This window comes from Scyliorhinus canicula, chromosome 10 (genome assembly GCF_902713615.1).
Source record: "Scyliorhinus canicula chromosome 10, sScyCan1.1, whole genome shotgun sequence".
Taxonomy (NCBI): Eukaryota; Metazoa; Chordata; class Chondrichthyes; order Carcharhiniformes; family Scyliorhinidae; genus Scyliorhinus; species Scyliorhinus canicula.
Genome location: NC_052155.1, coordinates 101,426,054 through 101,440,998, shown reverse-complemented (window position 1 = coordinate 101,440,998; position 14,945 = coordinate 101,426,054). Strand labels below are relative to the sequence as shown.

Here is a 14,945-nt window from a genome sequence, read left to right as displayed (position 1 = left end):
GGCTCCAGGTGCTCAATAATTTGGCAAACATGCCGTACAGTCCCCCTGCTCAGCTGGAATCTTCAATGGCATGCCCGGTCTGGCAGATCCTCGAATGACAGGTGCTGCTAGTACACGAGGCCTTGTGGCGCCTCCTTCCCACCTCCTCTGTAGTCTGTTGGGCAGGCGGCTCACCAGTTCCTGTTGGCAAGCTCTGTTGCTGTAGGGTTCCCTTTAAGCAGCTCCTGCTTGTAGAGCCTCAGTGCATCACCCAGGACTGCGGTGGCCAGGATGAAGGCCACAATTCCTGGTTGGATTCAGATAGCTGTTGCCTGCAGGGGGTGAAAGGCAGAAATATTTGCATGATACTTACTCCATGCCCAGCCAGATCCAATGGGTTGCATGGTGGCTCTGGCCTGCACTACACCCCCTGGCCCCGGGTGTCCCTCCGAACCCACCCACCAGCCATTCCCACAGTGCTCTGCCCTCCCACTGCACTGCTGGCCCTGTCGGTGCCCAGACTGTGGGGGCATTTGGCCCTAGCGTCTGTTCCTGCTGACAGGCACCCATCCCTGCTGGAAGGATTATTGGTGTTGGCCCTACCCATGCCAGTGGTATGGTCCTTGTGTTGCCCTTGGGTGGACTGCACGATGCCCTGTCAATGGGTGACGCCCAGCTTTTTGGGCATGGGGGGGGGGGGGGAGATGTTGTCACGGTGTCACATCGCGCAAGTACAGGCCATGGTGGGTGGCCAGTGGGGGTAACAGCAAGATGGTTGCCTCGCAGGCTGTGGCAATGGCAGTCCGTTCCTGCATACACCGGTCTCAGGGAGTCACCCCGTCCCAAAGGCCCATTCCCTGGTTATTCACTTAAAATAATCGCTATACTAAGTTTTGAATTAAAATACTGTGAAATTGATCGTTATACAAAACATAATAGGATCTTCATATGAATTTTGGGTAAGCTACAATTCATTTCAATTTTTCTGCAACGTTCAACTGAGCTAATATATCTACACCACAGCCTTTTTCCTGAAGGAACTAAATCTAAAATTTCATGCTACTTATGTCAATTTCTCTGGTAGGTTTTGTGACCCAAGTGTCAATTTTCCACCACGTAAATCAATGTGAATGATTCAAAACATTACAGAATTTCAAAAGTTAAATTCTACCTCTTGAATTCTTTAACATTTATTTGTCTTGATTAAAGTGGAAAACCATACCAAGGTGTTTCATACAAGAGGAAATGAGAAAGATGAACCAAGACTTGGTTAAAAAGGGTGAAGAGAGAGTCAGAGAAATTGAGAGTTTTAACAAGAGTTCTTGAGAATACACCAAATGGAGATGAATGTTCTGGCAATACTGAAGCAAGAGAAGGAAGGTCAGGTGACGGTATTGGATGGGGCACAAAGCAAGAAACGTTGCATAGGGTCCTGACAAAAAGCCATCAACCTGCAACATTAATTCTGTTTCACTCTCCACAGATGAATGTTCATCTGCTGAGTATTTCCAACATTTTTGTTTTTGTTGTATAGGGCGCATCAAGGCCATGGAGGGATCTGTATGAGAATGGGGATTTTGCATCTTATGCATTGGCTACAGTTAACTAGTGCAATTCCCCCAAAGATGAAGTGGGATTTGAGAGAGCTACTTATGCAGAACAAGGTGAAGCTGAAGAATTTTGAACAACTTGAAGAGTTTGTAAAAGGTAAGGTCAGGAACCAGGTGAATAGAATGTTTGTAACTTCAAGATTTGATTTACTTTCAGAAACATGGCAAAGCATTCTAGTAGCAATGGACACGAGGCAGACAAAAATGGGAGATGCCGCACACGTGGAAATACAGTAGTCCCCCGTTATACCGCCCTCCGCAATACCGCGGTTCGCGATATACCGCGGGGGGGCTTATGGACCCCAACTGTCGGTTGTGTCAATTTCAGCGGCCGGCTCACTTTGATCCGGAGAGGGAAGCTGCTCTCACTGAAGCAATCAGCCGGCCGCTGAAATTGACACTGCCCACTGCTCTCTCCCTCCAATCCAACTTTTAAGTTTTAATGTTTCTGATTGGAGGGAGAGAGCAGCGGGCAGTGTCAATTTCAGCGGCCGGCTGATTGCTTCAGTGAGAGAGCAGCTTCCCTCTCTGGATCAAAGTGAGCCGTCCGCTGAAATTGACACTGCCGGCTGCTCTCTCCCTCCAATCAGAAACATTAAAACTTAAAAGTTGGATTGGAGGGAGAGAGCAGCGGGCAGTGTCAATTTCAGCGGCCGGCTGATTGTTTCAGTGAGAGCAGCTTCCCTCTCCGGATCAAAGTGAGCCGGCCGCTGAAATTGACACTGTTTTAATTGGATCCACGATGGGGGTTTTAAATTTATTTAAAAATCTATGCTAGCGCTTCCCATTGTGAGTCTACGGGGGTCTGACCTCTCCCCCCGCCCCCCGTAGACTCACAATGGGAAGCGCTAGCATAGATTTTTAAATAAATTTAAAACCCCCATCATGGATATCCGCGGCTCGGATACAACGCGGGTGGCTGTCTTGGACCCCAACACCCGCGTTATAAAGGGGGACTACTGTAGTGTGATTTATAGGTTATAAGATTTAAAATTCTAATAGAGATACATCCTTTTTATACCTTGGTTCAGTCTTTCAATTAACAAATAAAAACAGTTCGACAATGTTGCTCATCAATTCAGTTTGCATAACTGTTGAAACAACTTCTAATTTTTGTTTTTATTTTAAGGTGGTGGGTTCAAGCCCACACTAGGCTGGAATTTCAGTGCATTGTTTGTGGCAACAACATTTTTGTGTGAAATATTATACCAAGGGCCTGTTCACCATTCGGTTGGATGCATATCAACTCTCGGCATATTTTCTGAAGATCAGGGAGTTCTTCAGTAATTCAACCAATATTCAAAACTCCATCATCAACAAAGTCACTGACCATTCATCCTTACGGTGTGCAAAATGACTGGCATATCTACCTTCATAAGTCAAAATTGATTCTGAAGTTGAAAGTTCATTGGTACTTGGGGGCACCATGAGAACATGAAATGGTGCTTATGAGTGCACTTCTCAGTTGTTACAATAACGATGTTTATAAGATTGTTACTTTTTGGAACAGTGTCTTTAATTGAAGGGGATGACGTGACCTGTCCTGCAGTCTGCCTGACAGCAAGCCTGGGTGGTTGGATTGTTACAGATTAAAGGGGGCCCAGATTGTTTTACTGGAAAAAAGGTGAAAGGCATCTACGCTTGGAAACAATGATAGTAGCCTGTGTACCAAAAATAGACAGACTACGTTTCCACCGTCGGACTGTCAACAGTTAAACTGTCCATTTAGCTTCAAAACGAATGAGAGTTGGACACTCAAGAACAGCTAACCAGTATGTCCACCGAAGAAGAGGTGGTGGTATGGTCACTGGACTAATAATCCAGATATCCAGGGTAATGCTCTGGGGACCTGGGTTCGAATATCACCACGGCAGTTGGTGAATTGTGAATTCAATTAAAACCTGGAATTAAAAGTCTAATGATCATGAAACCATTGGTGATTATCGCAAAAACCCATCTGGTTCTCCAATGTCCTATAGGGAAGGAAATCTACCGTCTTTACCTGGTCCGGCCTACATGTGACTTCAGACCTACAGCTATGTGCTTGACTCTTAAAATGCCCTGGCAAGCCACGCAGTTCAAGGGCAATTAGGGATGGTCATCAAATGCTGGTCCAGCCAGCACTGATTAAATAATAAACACTTGAACACAAGACCCATGTTATTCACGTTGCCACATTGATTGGCTGCAAGATTGGAAGGGCAATGGGAAGCCATTGGGATATTGGAATACAGGCCTTTCTAAAACGTCACCACATATCACAGACATGCCAAAATGCCAGTGTCAGGGAATATGCCAGCGCCAGGGAGAGAGAGAGCGCAAGAATAGATTGAGGCCAAAAGTCATTACGGTTCAGCGTGTAAAAATGCAGGTTGAAGCTTGCCCTTTGACTGAAAAAAACAAATTTGCGAAGGTTTAATTTTGCTTTGCTTGCATTAGAGGGTAGACCTCCAGTAAAACTCTTGAGAAGGATTGTTCTGGAGTTAGAAGTTACCACAGGCTGAGAAAGGAAAGAACAGAAGTAAACCCTTGAGAGCCAAGAATCATTTTGGGAGAATTGAATGGGCAGTTAAAGGACAGCATAATGTATACCTGTGTACACTGTTTCAATTTTGCTAAAAGATTCCACTCTGTGGTTTAACGTATAAGCTGCCTGCTAAGATGGTGTTTAGTCAGAAGTGCTTTTCGTCTTTTGTTACAGTAAATGTCTGAAAATATAACATCTTGTCATAAAATAAAACCATGAAAGACAAAATCTTTCAATAATTATCTAGCTCAAATCTTTCTAGCTCAAATCTTTCTAAAAGTTATCAGTTTCCACAGAGATCATAACGCCCTGCTGATATTCAGAGCACCAATGGTAATTGTATATGCAAAAGAACCAAAATAAATTATTTCTAGCTATAGGCCTTCAATAATCGCAGTGAAGGTCTACATAGACCATGAACGCAGAAAATGTGTGGCCTGTAAATATAGGCTTAGAGCTCAGTTCGCTGAAGGTGGAATATAGTGTTACTCGGTTGCTTTACTCCCAATAGTGAAAGGAGGAACCACCGATTGAATTTGCTCTTCATTTTATTGGGTGTACTGTTGTATTTATATTATAACATGATGTAACATAAATTCATGTTGCCATCCATTCAACAAATACCCTTGAAACAACCTGCACCATTCAGTTTGTTATCAAAACTGGCCATTGCTAAAGTGCATTTTAGGTGGTGTGGCATTCAGATAAGTTAATTATGACCGTTGACCAATTGATGTACTAGAGAATTGAAGTGGTCCAAAAAAATGGGCAGTAAAAATATGCTTACCATTAATTAAGTATGGATGATTACAGCACTTTCTCAGTTCCATCATAGTGTTCAGAAGGTTGGGCACATTGGTTTGACCAGCTCCCTTAGAGAGGAAAGTAAAATTTCTTTCCAAAATAGCACGGTAATATTTTTTTTGAATGTTGGTCAGTTCTACTTCAATGATGGTTTCTTCTTTTGGAGCTAGATTTTTTTCTACATCTTCTTTCAAGCGTCTTAACATCATTGGTTTCAAAATAGCCTGAAGTTTTTGTACCTGTAATAATTATTCAAAATTTTGTGTGTGCATAATACTACACAACAGCCTTTGAAATAAGTACTTTTAATGGAATCAAAAGATTGTAATTTGAGTTCAATATCATAATTAAAGGGCAGCATGGTGGTGCAGTGATTAGTATTGTGGCCTCATGGCACCAATGTCCCAGGTTCGATCCTGGCTCTGGGTCACTGTCTGTGAGGAGTTTGCACATTCTCCCCATACTTACGTGGGTTTTGTCCCCACAACCCAAAGATGTGCAGGGTAGGTGGATTTGCCACACTAAATTGCCCCAGAATTGGAAAAAATGAATTGGGTACTCTTAATTTATTTAAATAAATAAATAAATAAATAAATATATCATAATTACAAAAGTAACTTTCGGGCATTTGAAGAGGCCATATTGGGCTAATATTAGATTATAGCAATCTTCAATTTACTCATATCCATTTTCTAAAATTCTAATATGTGTACATTAATTGTTCCTGGAAGCTCCAAGAATGCACTGTCAAGTACGGTGTTGTGTGCATAAATGCACAATTGGGAAAGGCAAACAATTCATGTTAGATTTATGACTATTTTCACAAATGGAAGGGTCTGATAAGATGTTTATTAGTTGTCCCATCTTAATCCCAATAACGTAAATCATAGTCCTTTGCACTACAGTCTACATTGTAAATAACCTCCACAAAGTAGAGGGTTCACTCAATAACTTGCAACAATCATATACCTGTTCCTCAGTTTTCAGATCACCAAACTCTTGGAGAAAGTTGGTCTCTGAAGGGAATCGCAAGGGTTCCAGGAAGTTTAGTAAACTGAAAAGCTCTTCTACAGTGTTCTGTAATGGTGTTCCAGTCAGCAGTACCTTATGTTCCTACAGTAACAAAGAAAATCTATTTGATTTCAAGATTAGCAAAGCATGAAGCTACTGTGAAAAGGGAAATCTTTCATCTGTTAATTGTATTGGGCTTTAAATGATAATGTGGCAATATATGTTGTGCATATCTAACAAATGCCAGAGTTATTTCAGACAAATGCTAATATTACTCATCAACAATGCACATTTTAATCAGTATTACCGAAAATTTACGTACCAGATCCATTAGCTTCAATCCTTCCAGAAGTTTGCAGTTTCGGTTCTTCAGTCTGTGGGCTTCATCAATTATTACACAACGCCATGCAATATTGCGCAGTTCTGGGCAATCAGTTAAGATCATTTCAAATGTAGTGATGATGGCATGGAATTTGTATGCTCCCTGAGTGATATGACCCTTAGAATACGATAAGTTAGATTAATTTCATGTTGTACTATACTTCAGCCAAACATTCCTGCTCTCATACATTTAGAAAATCAAGATTATTCATTTATTATATTTTAAACAAACAAATCCTTATTTATATATTACTCATTCTTGATATTTTAAAAGAAAAAAACTCACATTTCTGCGGTACCGTTATCAAAATTTCTCAAACATCCCAACTACTGAAAAGAGCAGTGACCATTAAAGAAATACAGCTGCAAATTTCACACAGCATGTTCCCGTACACAGGAATGAGAAGAACAGTTAGTTTGTTTTTTGATGCAAGGTGGAATGGCAGCCTCAATGCCAGAACAAGTGACTCAAAATATTTTTGCTCAATATATGTGCATAAAAATATTAAAAACCGTACATCTGTACCAACTTCCTCTCAACATTTTACATTATAAATTCTTATGTTCGGCATCACCACTGACAGAAGGGTGTAATTACCGTGTGACCAGCTTGCACAGGTAATTTCCATTATAAATCTGAACACATTTTTTGCATATCCATTATAAATCTAGGTACAGAATACACGACTTCAAAGCAGGGACAGAATTGCAGCTGCACACTAGTCTCCAATTACCAGTATTTCTTGTAATCCCACTTTACAGTAAGACTATAACTGTTCTTCATTCTCCACATGCAATTCATAGGAATTTGATCCATTAAAAATTAAACATCCAAAAACTTCCCATTCTAAATTCCTACATCAACATGGAAGTCTGTGGAATGCAAGAGCCAGTGGCTGTATGGATACAAAATTGGTTGGGAGACTGAATACAGAGTGTGTTTATTTGCAGAGCGTGTCTGTTAAATAAGTCTTTGTAGTCTTATCATAGAAGTTACAGTGCAGAAGGAGGCCATTCGGCCCATCGAGTCTGCACCGGCTCTTGGAAAAAGACACTACCCAAGGTCGACACCTCCCCCTATCCCAATAACCCAGTAACCCCACCCAACACTAAGGGCAATTTTGGACACTAAGGGCAATTTATCATGGCCAATCCACCTAACCTGCACATCTTTGGACTGTGGGAGGAAACCGGAGCACCCGGAGGAAACCCACGCGCACACGGGGAGGATGTGCAGACTCCGCACAGACAGTGACCCAAGCCGGAATCGAACCTGGGACCCTGGAGCTGTGAAGCCATTGTGCTATCCACAATGCTGCCGTGCTGCCCCAAAAGAACCTTCTGTATGTCTTCTGTATGTTAACAGCAACGTATGTTAACAAGTCTTACATCATTGTAGGCAGTACTGTACTCAGTTCTACATTAACCCAGTGTATATGGATTCTTTTACGACACTTCTGCCCAAGACTTCATCCCATGAACAGTGTTACCTCAGTTAACTTCAACCGTAATGCTAAGTTGGCCGCTTGTCTTTCAAGTCCTGAAAGACATGCTGTTAGATATATTGGACATTCTAAATTCTCCCTCAGTGTACCTGAACAGGCGCCGGAATGTGGCGACTTGGTTTTCATGGTAACTTCATTGCAAATGTTAATGTAAGCCTACTTGTGACAATAAAGATTATTCCAACATTATTGCTATTGCAGTTTTAACATTAGCAACAATCTCCTACCCCCATCTCCGCCCCTTTCAAGTCCTTGAAATTAGAGTCTCAGGCTGTCAATAGGCCTTTCGCCATCACGTTCGCCATGTTCTGCTGGCTCTGATTTCTGTTGGCTTGGAAGTTGGGTCTGGCTTTCATTCTTTTCTTCTATTGCTTTATGTTGAACCATGCCTGGTCAGTTGTGTCGCTACATGGTTGTCGTTATTCACGATTGCTTCTTGTGGGGTGCTTGGGATTTGTCTCTTTGACACAGCTATTTCACCTCTTTTCATGTGGGCTGTCTGGAAGCCCTCGAGGCTAACAAAGAGTGTTCTTATGATGAAATAAAGTTTGAATTGTATGCACGCACTTTCTTTTGTTATTGATGATGATAAACTGCTGCCAGTTGCAGCATCCCGTATGGTTGTGGCTGATGTGTCAATCAGCTGTACCATCATCGTTGTTGGAGATAGAGACTTTTTAGACTGCCAATCATTCTCTGGCACCGCTTCCACCAGAGATGTCATGGTAATCTTTTGAGCGGTAGTTTGGTCTGGCCTCTGGGGACTTTTCAGGACCTACAATGATAATGGGCAAACTGCAGCACAAAGAGAGGAGAGATCGAGGGTGAAATCAGAGTTCGAATACACTTTAGTGTTTGAGCACTCAGGACTGTGCTGCTGTTTCTGGCTAATGACAGTGGTAGTCTTTACATCCCCTGCCATCTGAAGGAGATCCAGGGCAACGCAGGCATTCCTGATCAGAAGAGAGAAAGGCTGGTTATGGGTGATGAATATCAGTTAAAAGGTTTCTTTGCTGCTATACCTCAGTGGTCATACCAATTACCGGGAGTTGAGCTCCCATGCTCTATAAAGTGGTGCTTTGTTCAAAGCCAGAGGCCTTTGAGCCACAGTTCCTAATCTGACAAGACTGTGACACTGACACCTCAATCTAATTTAAAATTTGTCAGATGACCATTTACTGGGAGGTCAGCATTGCAAAATGAAGAACCACAATCTCTGACCTCATCCAAGAAGCATGGCAGGTGTGTCTTTTGGCTTGTTGGTCTTGCCCTCATGGATTACCTTTGAATATCTCTGCAGTGCTGGGGTTTTGACTTGTAGTTTGCCAAAATGTCCCCGTCTGTTGCAGTGGAAGCATTGGGCTGTACTCACAGGACACTGTTCTCTCCTGTGAGGACGCTTCACACCTCAGTGCCGGCAAGGTCACTCTGCTGGGCAGTTTGGGGATTCCTTTCCCTGACTTGAGTTGACCCAATGTCTTTGTGACCTGATAAATAGATTGAGGGTTGGCTTCTGCCCAGGTTTTTTCTTTCCCCATAGGATTGTCCTATGTTGTGTATGTAACTCAGACTGACTAGCTGGATTGTCTTTTCTAGGCAAAGATCATCATTAACTCGTAGGAGTCAGACAGTGAATCATCTGTAACACCCAATTCATTCTGTTGCAGTTAAGCTCAGACTTTATATCTCCATATTCACATCCCTGTCATCGTGTAGCGGTTACTTATGACGGAATTGACAGGTTCCCCAGATGGTTAGATTCTCGTATTTAATCTAGCTCTTGGGTTGGCGTACCCGAGGTTAGGGGAGGGGGACAGGGCTACATTAGAAGGAGCGATAGTGGTGAAGGAGATAAAAGATGCGATTGGGAGGATGCAGTAAGGGAAGGTGGGTTTCTGGTGGAATATAATTTAAAAAATCAAGGATAAGCTGGCACCCCCTATGGTGGGATGTTTAAAAGGCGATAGAGAAGGGGGTGTTACCACAAACTTTGGGACAGGCATCGATTTCCCTGTTGCTAAAAAAAAGATAAGGATCCAACGGAGTCTGGGTCGTATAGGCCCATATCACTTCTGATTGTGGACGCAAAAGTATTGGCGAACGTACTGGCGGGTGCTGGAGGAGTGCCTCCTGAAGGTGATAGATGAAGATCAGACGGGGTTCATGAGAGGGAGGCAGCTCTTTTCAAACATTAGAAGGATATTGAACGTTGTTATGGCACCGGCAGAGGGGAAGGAAACAGGTGGTTGTGGCATTGGACGCTGAGAAGGCGTTTGACCGGGTAGAATGGGAGTACCTGATGGCAGTTCTGGAGCGGTTTGGGATTGGACTAGGATTTGTAAATTGGGTAAAGCTACTATATAAGGAGCCGAGGGAGAGTGTCCGCACAAACAACATCAGGTCGAGATACTTTTCTCTCCACCGTGGGACTAGGCAGGGGTGTCCTATGTCCCCCCTGCTATTTGCACTCGCGATTGAGCCGTTGGCCATCGCATTAAGTAGTTTTGGGGTATGGAAAGGAATAGTGCTGAAGGAATAGAGCATAGGGTGTCCTATATGCCGATGACTTGCTGTTAAACGTGTCGAAATGGAGTGTGCGATAGGGGAAATATTGGAGTTACTTCGAGTGTTTGGGTCTTTCTCGGGTACAAGCTGAATCTAGACAAGAGTGAGTATTTTGTGGTGTCTTGGCCGGGTATGGGGCAGGGGTGGGGGAGGGGGGCTGCCATTCTGTAGGGCAGGGACTTACTTTAGGTACCTGGGGTGCAGGTTGCCCCGGGGGGGCACAGGTACAACATTGCTAGTTTGGTGGGGAGTGTGTAAGCTGATCTGGCAAGGTAGGATGGTCTCCCTCTGTCACTGGCGGGTCACGTACAGGCGGTTAAAACGAACGTGTTGCCACGATTTCTGTTTATTTTTCAATGCCTGCTGATTTTCCTGCCAAAGGCTTTTTTCAGAGAGCTTGAGGGAAGGATTACGTCGTTCATATGGGGAGGGAAGGTGGCCAGAGTTAGAAAGGTGCTACTAGAGAGGGGAGGGCAGGCAGAGGGTTAGGGTCTTCCCAACCTGATGTATTACTACTGGGTGGCAAATGTGGAGAAGGTGCGGAGCTGGGTAAGAGGGGTTGATTCCCAGTGGGTCAGAATGGAGGAGAGTTTGTGCAGGGGGTGGTGATTGACAACACTAGCAACAGCGCCGCTCCCGATAGCCCTGGGGAAGTACTCGGAGTCCGGTAATAATAGCTTCATTGAGAATTTGGAGGCGGTTTCGCCAACATTTCGGGTTGGGGGCAGGGTCAAGGGAAATGCCGATTCGGGGGAACCACAGATTTGAGCCAGGGAGTTGGGATGGAAATTTTCGGAAATGGGAGGAAAAGGGGATTAAGACACTGAAATATTTTTTTCTTAGGGGTCGGTTTGCAAGATTGAAGGAGCTGGCAGCGAAGTATGGGCTGGAGCAGGGGGAAATGTTTACATACGTGCAGGTTTGAGATTTTGCCAAAAAGGAGATGCTATTTTGGAAGAGGATAAGGTACCACTGGAAGGGATCAAAGCAGAGTGGGAGGAAGAATTGGGAGAGGATATGGACGAGGGGTTCTCTGGTGTGAGGTGCTCCAGAGAGTGAATGCCTCCACCTCGTGTGCGAGTTTGGGGCTGATACAGCTGGAGGTGATATACAGATCACACCTCACAAGGGAGAGCATGAGCCGATTCTTTGAAGGCGTAGAAGATGTGTATGAACGTTGCGGGGGGGAGGAGTTGGGCACCAATCACGTTCATATGTTTTGGTCCTGTCCAAAGCTAGAGTATTACTGGAAGGAGGTTTTTAGGGTAATTTCTAAAGTGGTGCACGTGAAACTGGACCCGGGCCCCCGGGAGGCCATATTCGGGGTGTCGGACCAGCCAGGGTTGGAAACGGGTGCGGAGGCAGATGTTGTAGCCTTCGCCTCGTTGATCGCCCGAAGGAAGATCCTGATGGGTTGGAGATCAATATCTCCACCCTGTGCCCTGGCATGACGGGGGGATCTGTTGGAATTCTTGACCCTTGAGAAGGTTAAGTTTGAACTGAGGAGAAGGATAGAGGGTTCTACAATTCATGGGCATTATTCATTATGTACTTTCAAGAACTGGATAACATTGAACATTAGTTGGGGGAGGGTGGGTGGGAGGGTTGGGGGATCAGGGGGCGATGGGTGTTAATGGTGGCTATGGGTGATTCCTGATTCCTTTTTGTCATTTGTTTATGTGAACGTGGGTGAATGTTTGGGGTTTGGTGGGAGGATGGGTCCTTGTTATTGATATGGGGATTGACATATTTGTTACTGATTGTTTATTGTTGGTGGGTGTAAATTTGGGAGAAAATGTGAAAAAGGAAAATGTTTATTGTTGGTGGGTGTAAATTTGGTAGAAAATGTGAAGAAGGAGGAAAATAAAGAAATATTTTTTAAAAACTTTCTCTAAAAACTCCAATTTTGTAATCCATCTGGACTTTGGTTGAGACTCAATGGAGTTGCAAGAAAGGAACTGTGATCCACGTCAAAGATTTAACAATGTTTAGGGACATTTTTAAGAGTTTGTAGGTCTCCAAAGTGATGGTGCTGTTCACTGCTGAACAATAGATTTCTCTCACATTCTGGAGATTTGACAGATTTTGCAAAATGGCGACGATGTGCTGCTTCAGCAACCATTGCATGGGTAAGCGGCTTGCTGACTTGATTCAACCGGTGCGCTAGTGTTGTGAATGGCGAGATGCTTGAATAAACCTCAGGCTTGCTGTTTAAGAATTCGGTTGGTCACAATATTCCAGAGAGTTGAGTTAACTAATTTTTTCCTGTTCAACTTGGAGGCCATATTTTGGGGCTCGGAGTGAAGGAATCGGGATTAGCGACAGTTTTCATTCATACAGCACTTCTAACCGAATTAGTAAAAGGGCTTCTCAGAACTGGCTGCAGTCTGGAGGTAAAAAAGATTTAGCTCATCCTTGCAGGCTATGAACGCTGCATGTTGGAGCTGGAGTTTTATAGGAAATTGTGTGGATCTTCTGCTAAAGTAAATCCTCTGCCCTTCGCTTCCAGGCGCTTCTCGCAGGAATCTTTTCTGACAACTTTTATCAGCATCTTCAATTTCAGTTGGGAGCTTCTTTTGAAGGTGCCCTTTTTCTTTGTCTTTCAGCATTTGTGAGGATGAGGATTTTTTGATCTGGAGCTGCCGGCATGTTGGGTTGATGTTGGTTGCATGCAGAATGCCACAGTTAAAGATGTCTTAATAGTCTTCTGTATAATAATGGGATAAGACTTCACAATATATTTTTATAAATATGCCTCAGCGCCAGAGACCCGGGTTGAATTCCGGCTTGGGTGAGTGCGTGGAGTTTGCATGTTTTCTCCATGTCTGCATGGGTTTTCTCGGGGTGCCCCCACAGTCCAAAGGTGTGCAGGTTGAATCGGGCAGAGGAGTGGGCCTAGGTAGGCTGCTCTTTAGGAAGGTCCGTGTAAACTTGATGGATCGAATAGCCTCCTTCTGCACCACAAGGATTCTATGACTTATTTCACTATGGCTAATTTTCAAATTAAAAAAATGACAGACTTTAAAATGATTAGAGCTCTGCCTGGTTATGACTTTAAAATAAAAGGAACTTCCTGGCAATATCAGAGAAGCTGACACTTCATTATTTCTGAAAAGATGCCAACGACCTTGCTAGAGATACGAGATTCAAAAAGAATTGTACGAAGGCCAAGTTTCAGAAGCCAGGCCTGGTCATCAGAGGCAAGTTGCCTGCCAGGACAAAGAGCTCTGGGGAGGCGGTGGCATAGTGGTATTGTCACTGGACTAGTAAATCAGACCCCAGAGTAATTCAGATGGTGGAATTTGAATTCAATAAAAATCTGGAATTAAAAGTTCAATTATGATCATGAAACCATTGTCAATTATCGTTAAAACCCATCTGGTTCACTAATATTCTTTAGGGAAGGAAACCTGCCATCCTTACCCGATCTGGCCTACATGTGACTCCAGACCCACAGAAATGTGGTTGGCTCTTAACTGTCCCCTCAAGGGCAATTCAGGATGGACAATAAATGTTGGCACAGTCTGCGACAGCCACATCCCATAAACTAATACAAAAAGTCCTTTCAAATTCTTAATGGTTGGAACATCAACAGTATTAAGAACCCAGACAAAGGACTATACATGCTTCGACACGAGTCATCCAGACTTGAAACGTTACCTGCCTTCTCTCTACATTGATGCTGACAGACCTGCTGAGATTGTCCAGTATTTTCTGTTTTTGTTTCAGATTCCAGCATCTGCAGTAATTTGCTTTTATAAAGGAATATACATCTTTTGTCAAAGCTAAAGTGGACAGGTAATATAGTAATATGACATGATCCCCTTAGTTGGCAGAACCAGTTAACCCGTCTTGCTGGACTGCAAGGCAGTCTGACAGATTTCCATTTACCAAGCAGCAACACAGAATTCCTTGCTCACACGTGCACAGTTTCTAGTGGAAGACCTGAAATTCAAGACCATTGCCTACAGGATTAGTTCATTTCTTCGTGCCTATCTCATTATGGAAGTCAATTTGACTGGATAAGTGAAGTATCCAGTATCAGTTTTCAACCTGCCAACCTCTGGGAACCAAAGCACCAATGGATTTTGATTCCTGACACTGGATTCATGTGCAACAATAATTATTTATTCTGTGGCTTTTGCTTTGTAAATCTTCCTTTCTCCATTCCCCCTCTTCTACTCTGAGTTACAGGGAGGCTACTATGGAAACCCACTCTCATATGAGTGTGTGCAAATAAACTCAATCCTCTGAGTTTATCCCTTCTTGAGTTTGCTGTAGGGTTATTAACAGAAATCGGATTACACAAAAACTGAGGGAACGTGGACAAAAGCGACTGCTTATAAAGGGGGAAATCAAAATCAAACCACCTTTCTTTTACACACAGGTGGTGAGGGCAGAAATGAGGGCTATTTAAGTAAAGCCCTGTCTGTCCATAACAGCATATTAACAGCGAATCTTTATTAGCTACTTGCAACTATACACAAATATACAGTAAAGGGTACAGACATGGACCTAAATCCATCCTAGACGTTAACATGTCTCTGGCCAACATCACACTGA

At 43.5% G+C, this 14,945-nt stretch overlaps 1 protein-coding gene across 4 annotated transcripts in view; it reads right to left on the bottom strand.

The window, feature by feature from the left end:
• chd7 (chromodomain helicase DNA binding protein 7) overlaps positions 1-14,945 on the bottom strand; it is a 322,761-nt gene that overhangs the window by 85,993 nt on the left and 221,823 nt on the right. For all 4 annotated transcript variants that reach the window (XM_038809440.1, XM_038809439.1, XM_038809438.1 and 1 more), the window contains 3 exons: positions 6,254-6,430; positions 5,890-6,033; positions 4,904-5,159 (listed from right to left, as the gene is read on the bottom strand). In XM_038809440.1, coding sequence (XP_038665368.1) covers positions 4,904-5,159; positions 5,890-6,033; positions 6,254-6,430 — 577 coding nt within the window. The remainder of the gene's footprint in view (positions 1-4,903; positions 5,160-5,889; positions 6,034-6,253; positions 6,431-14,945) is intronic.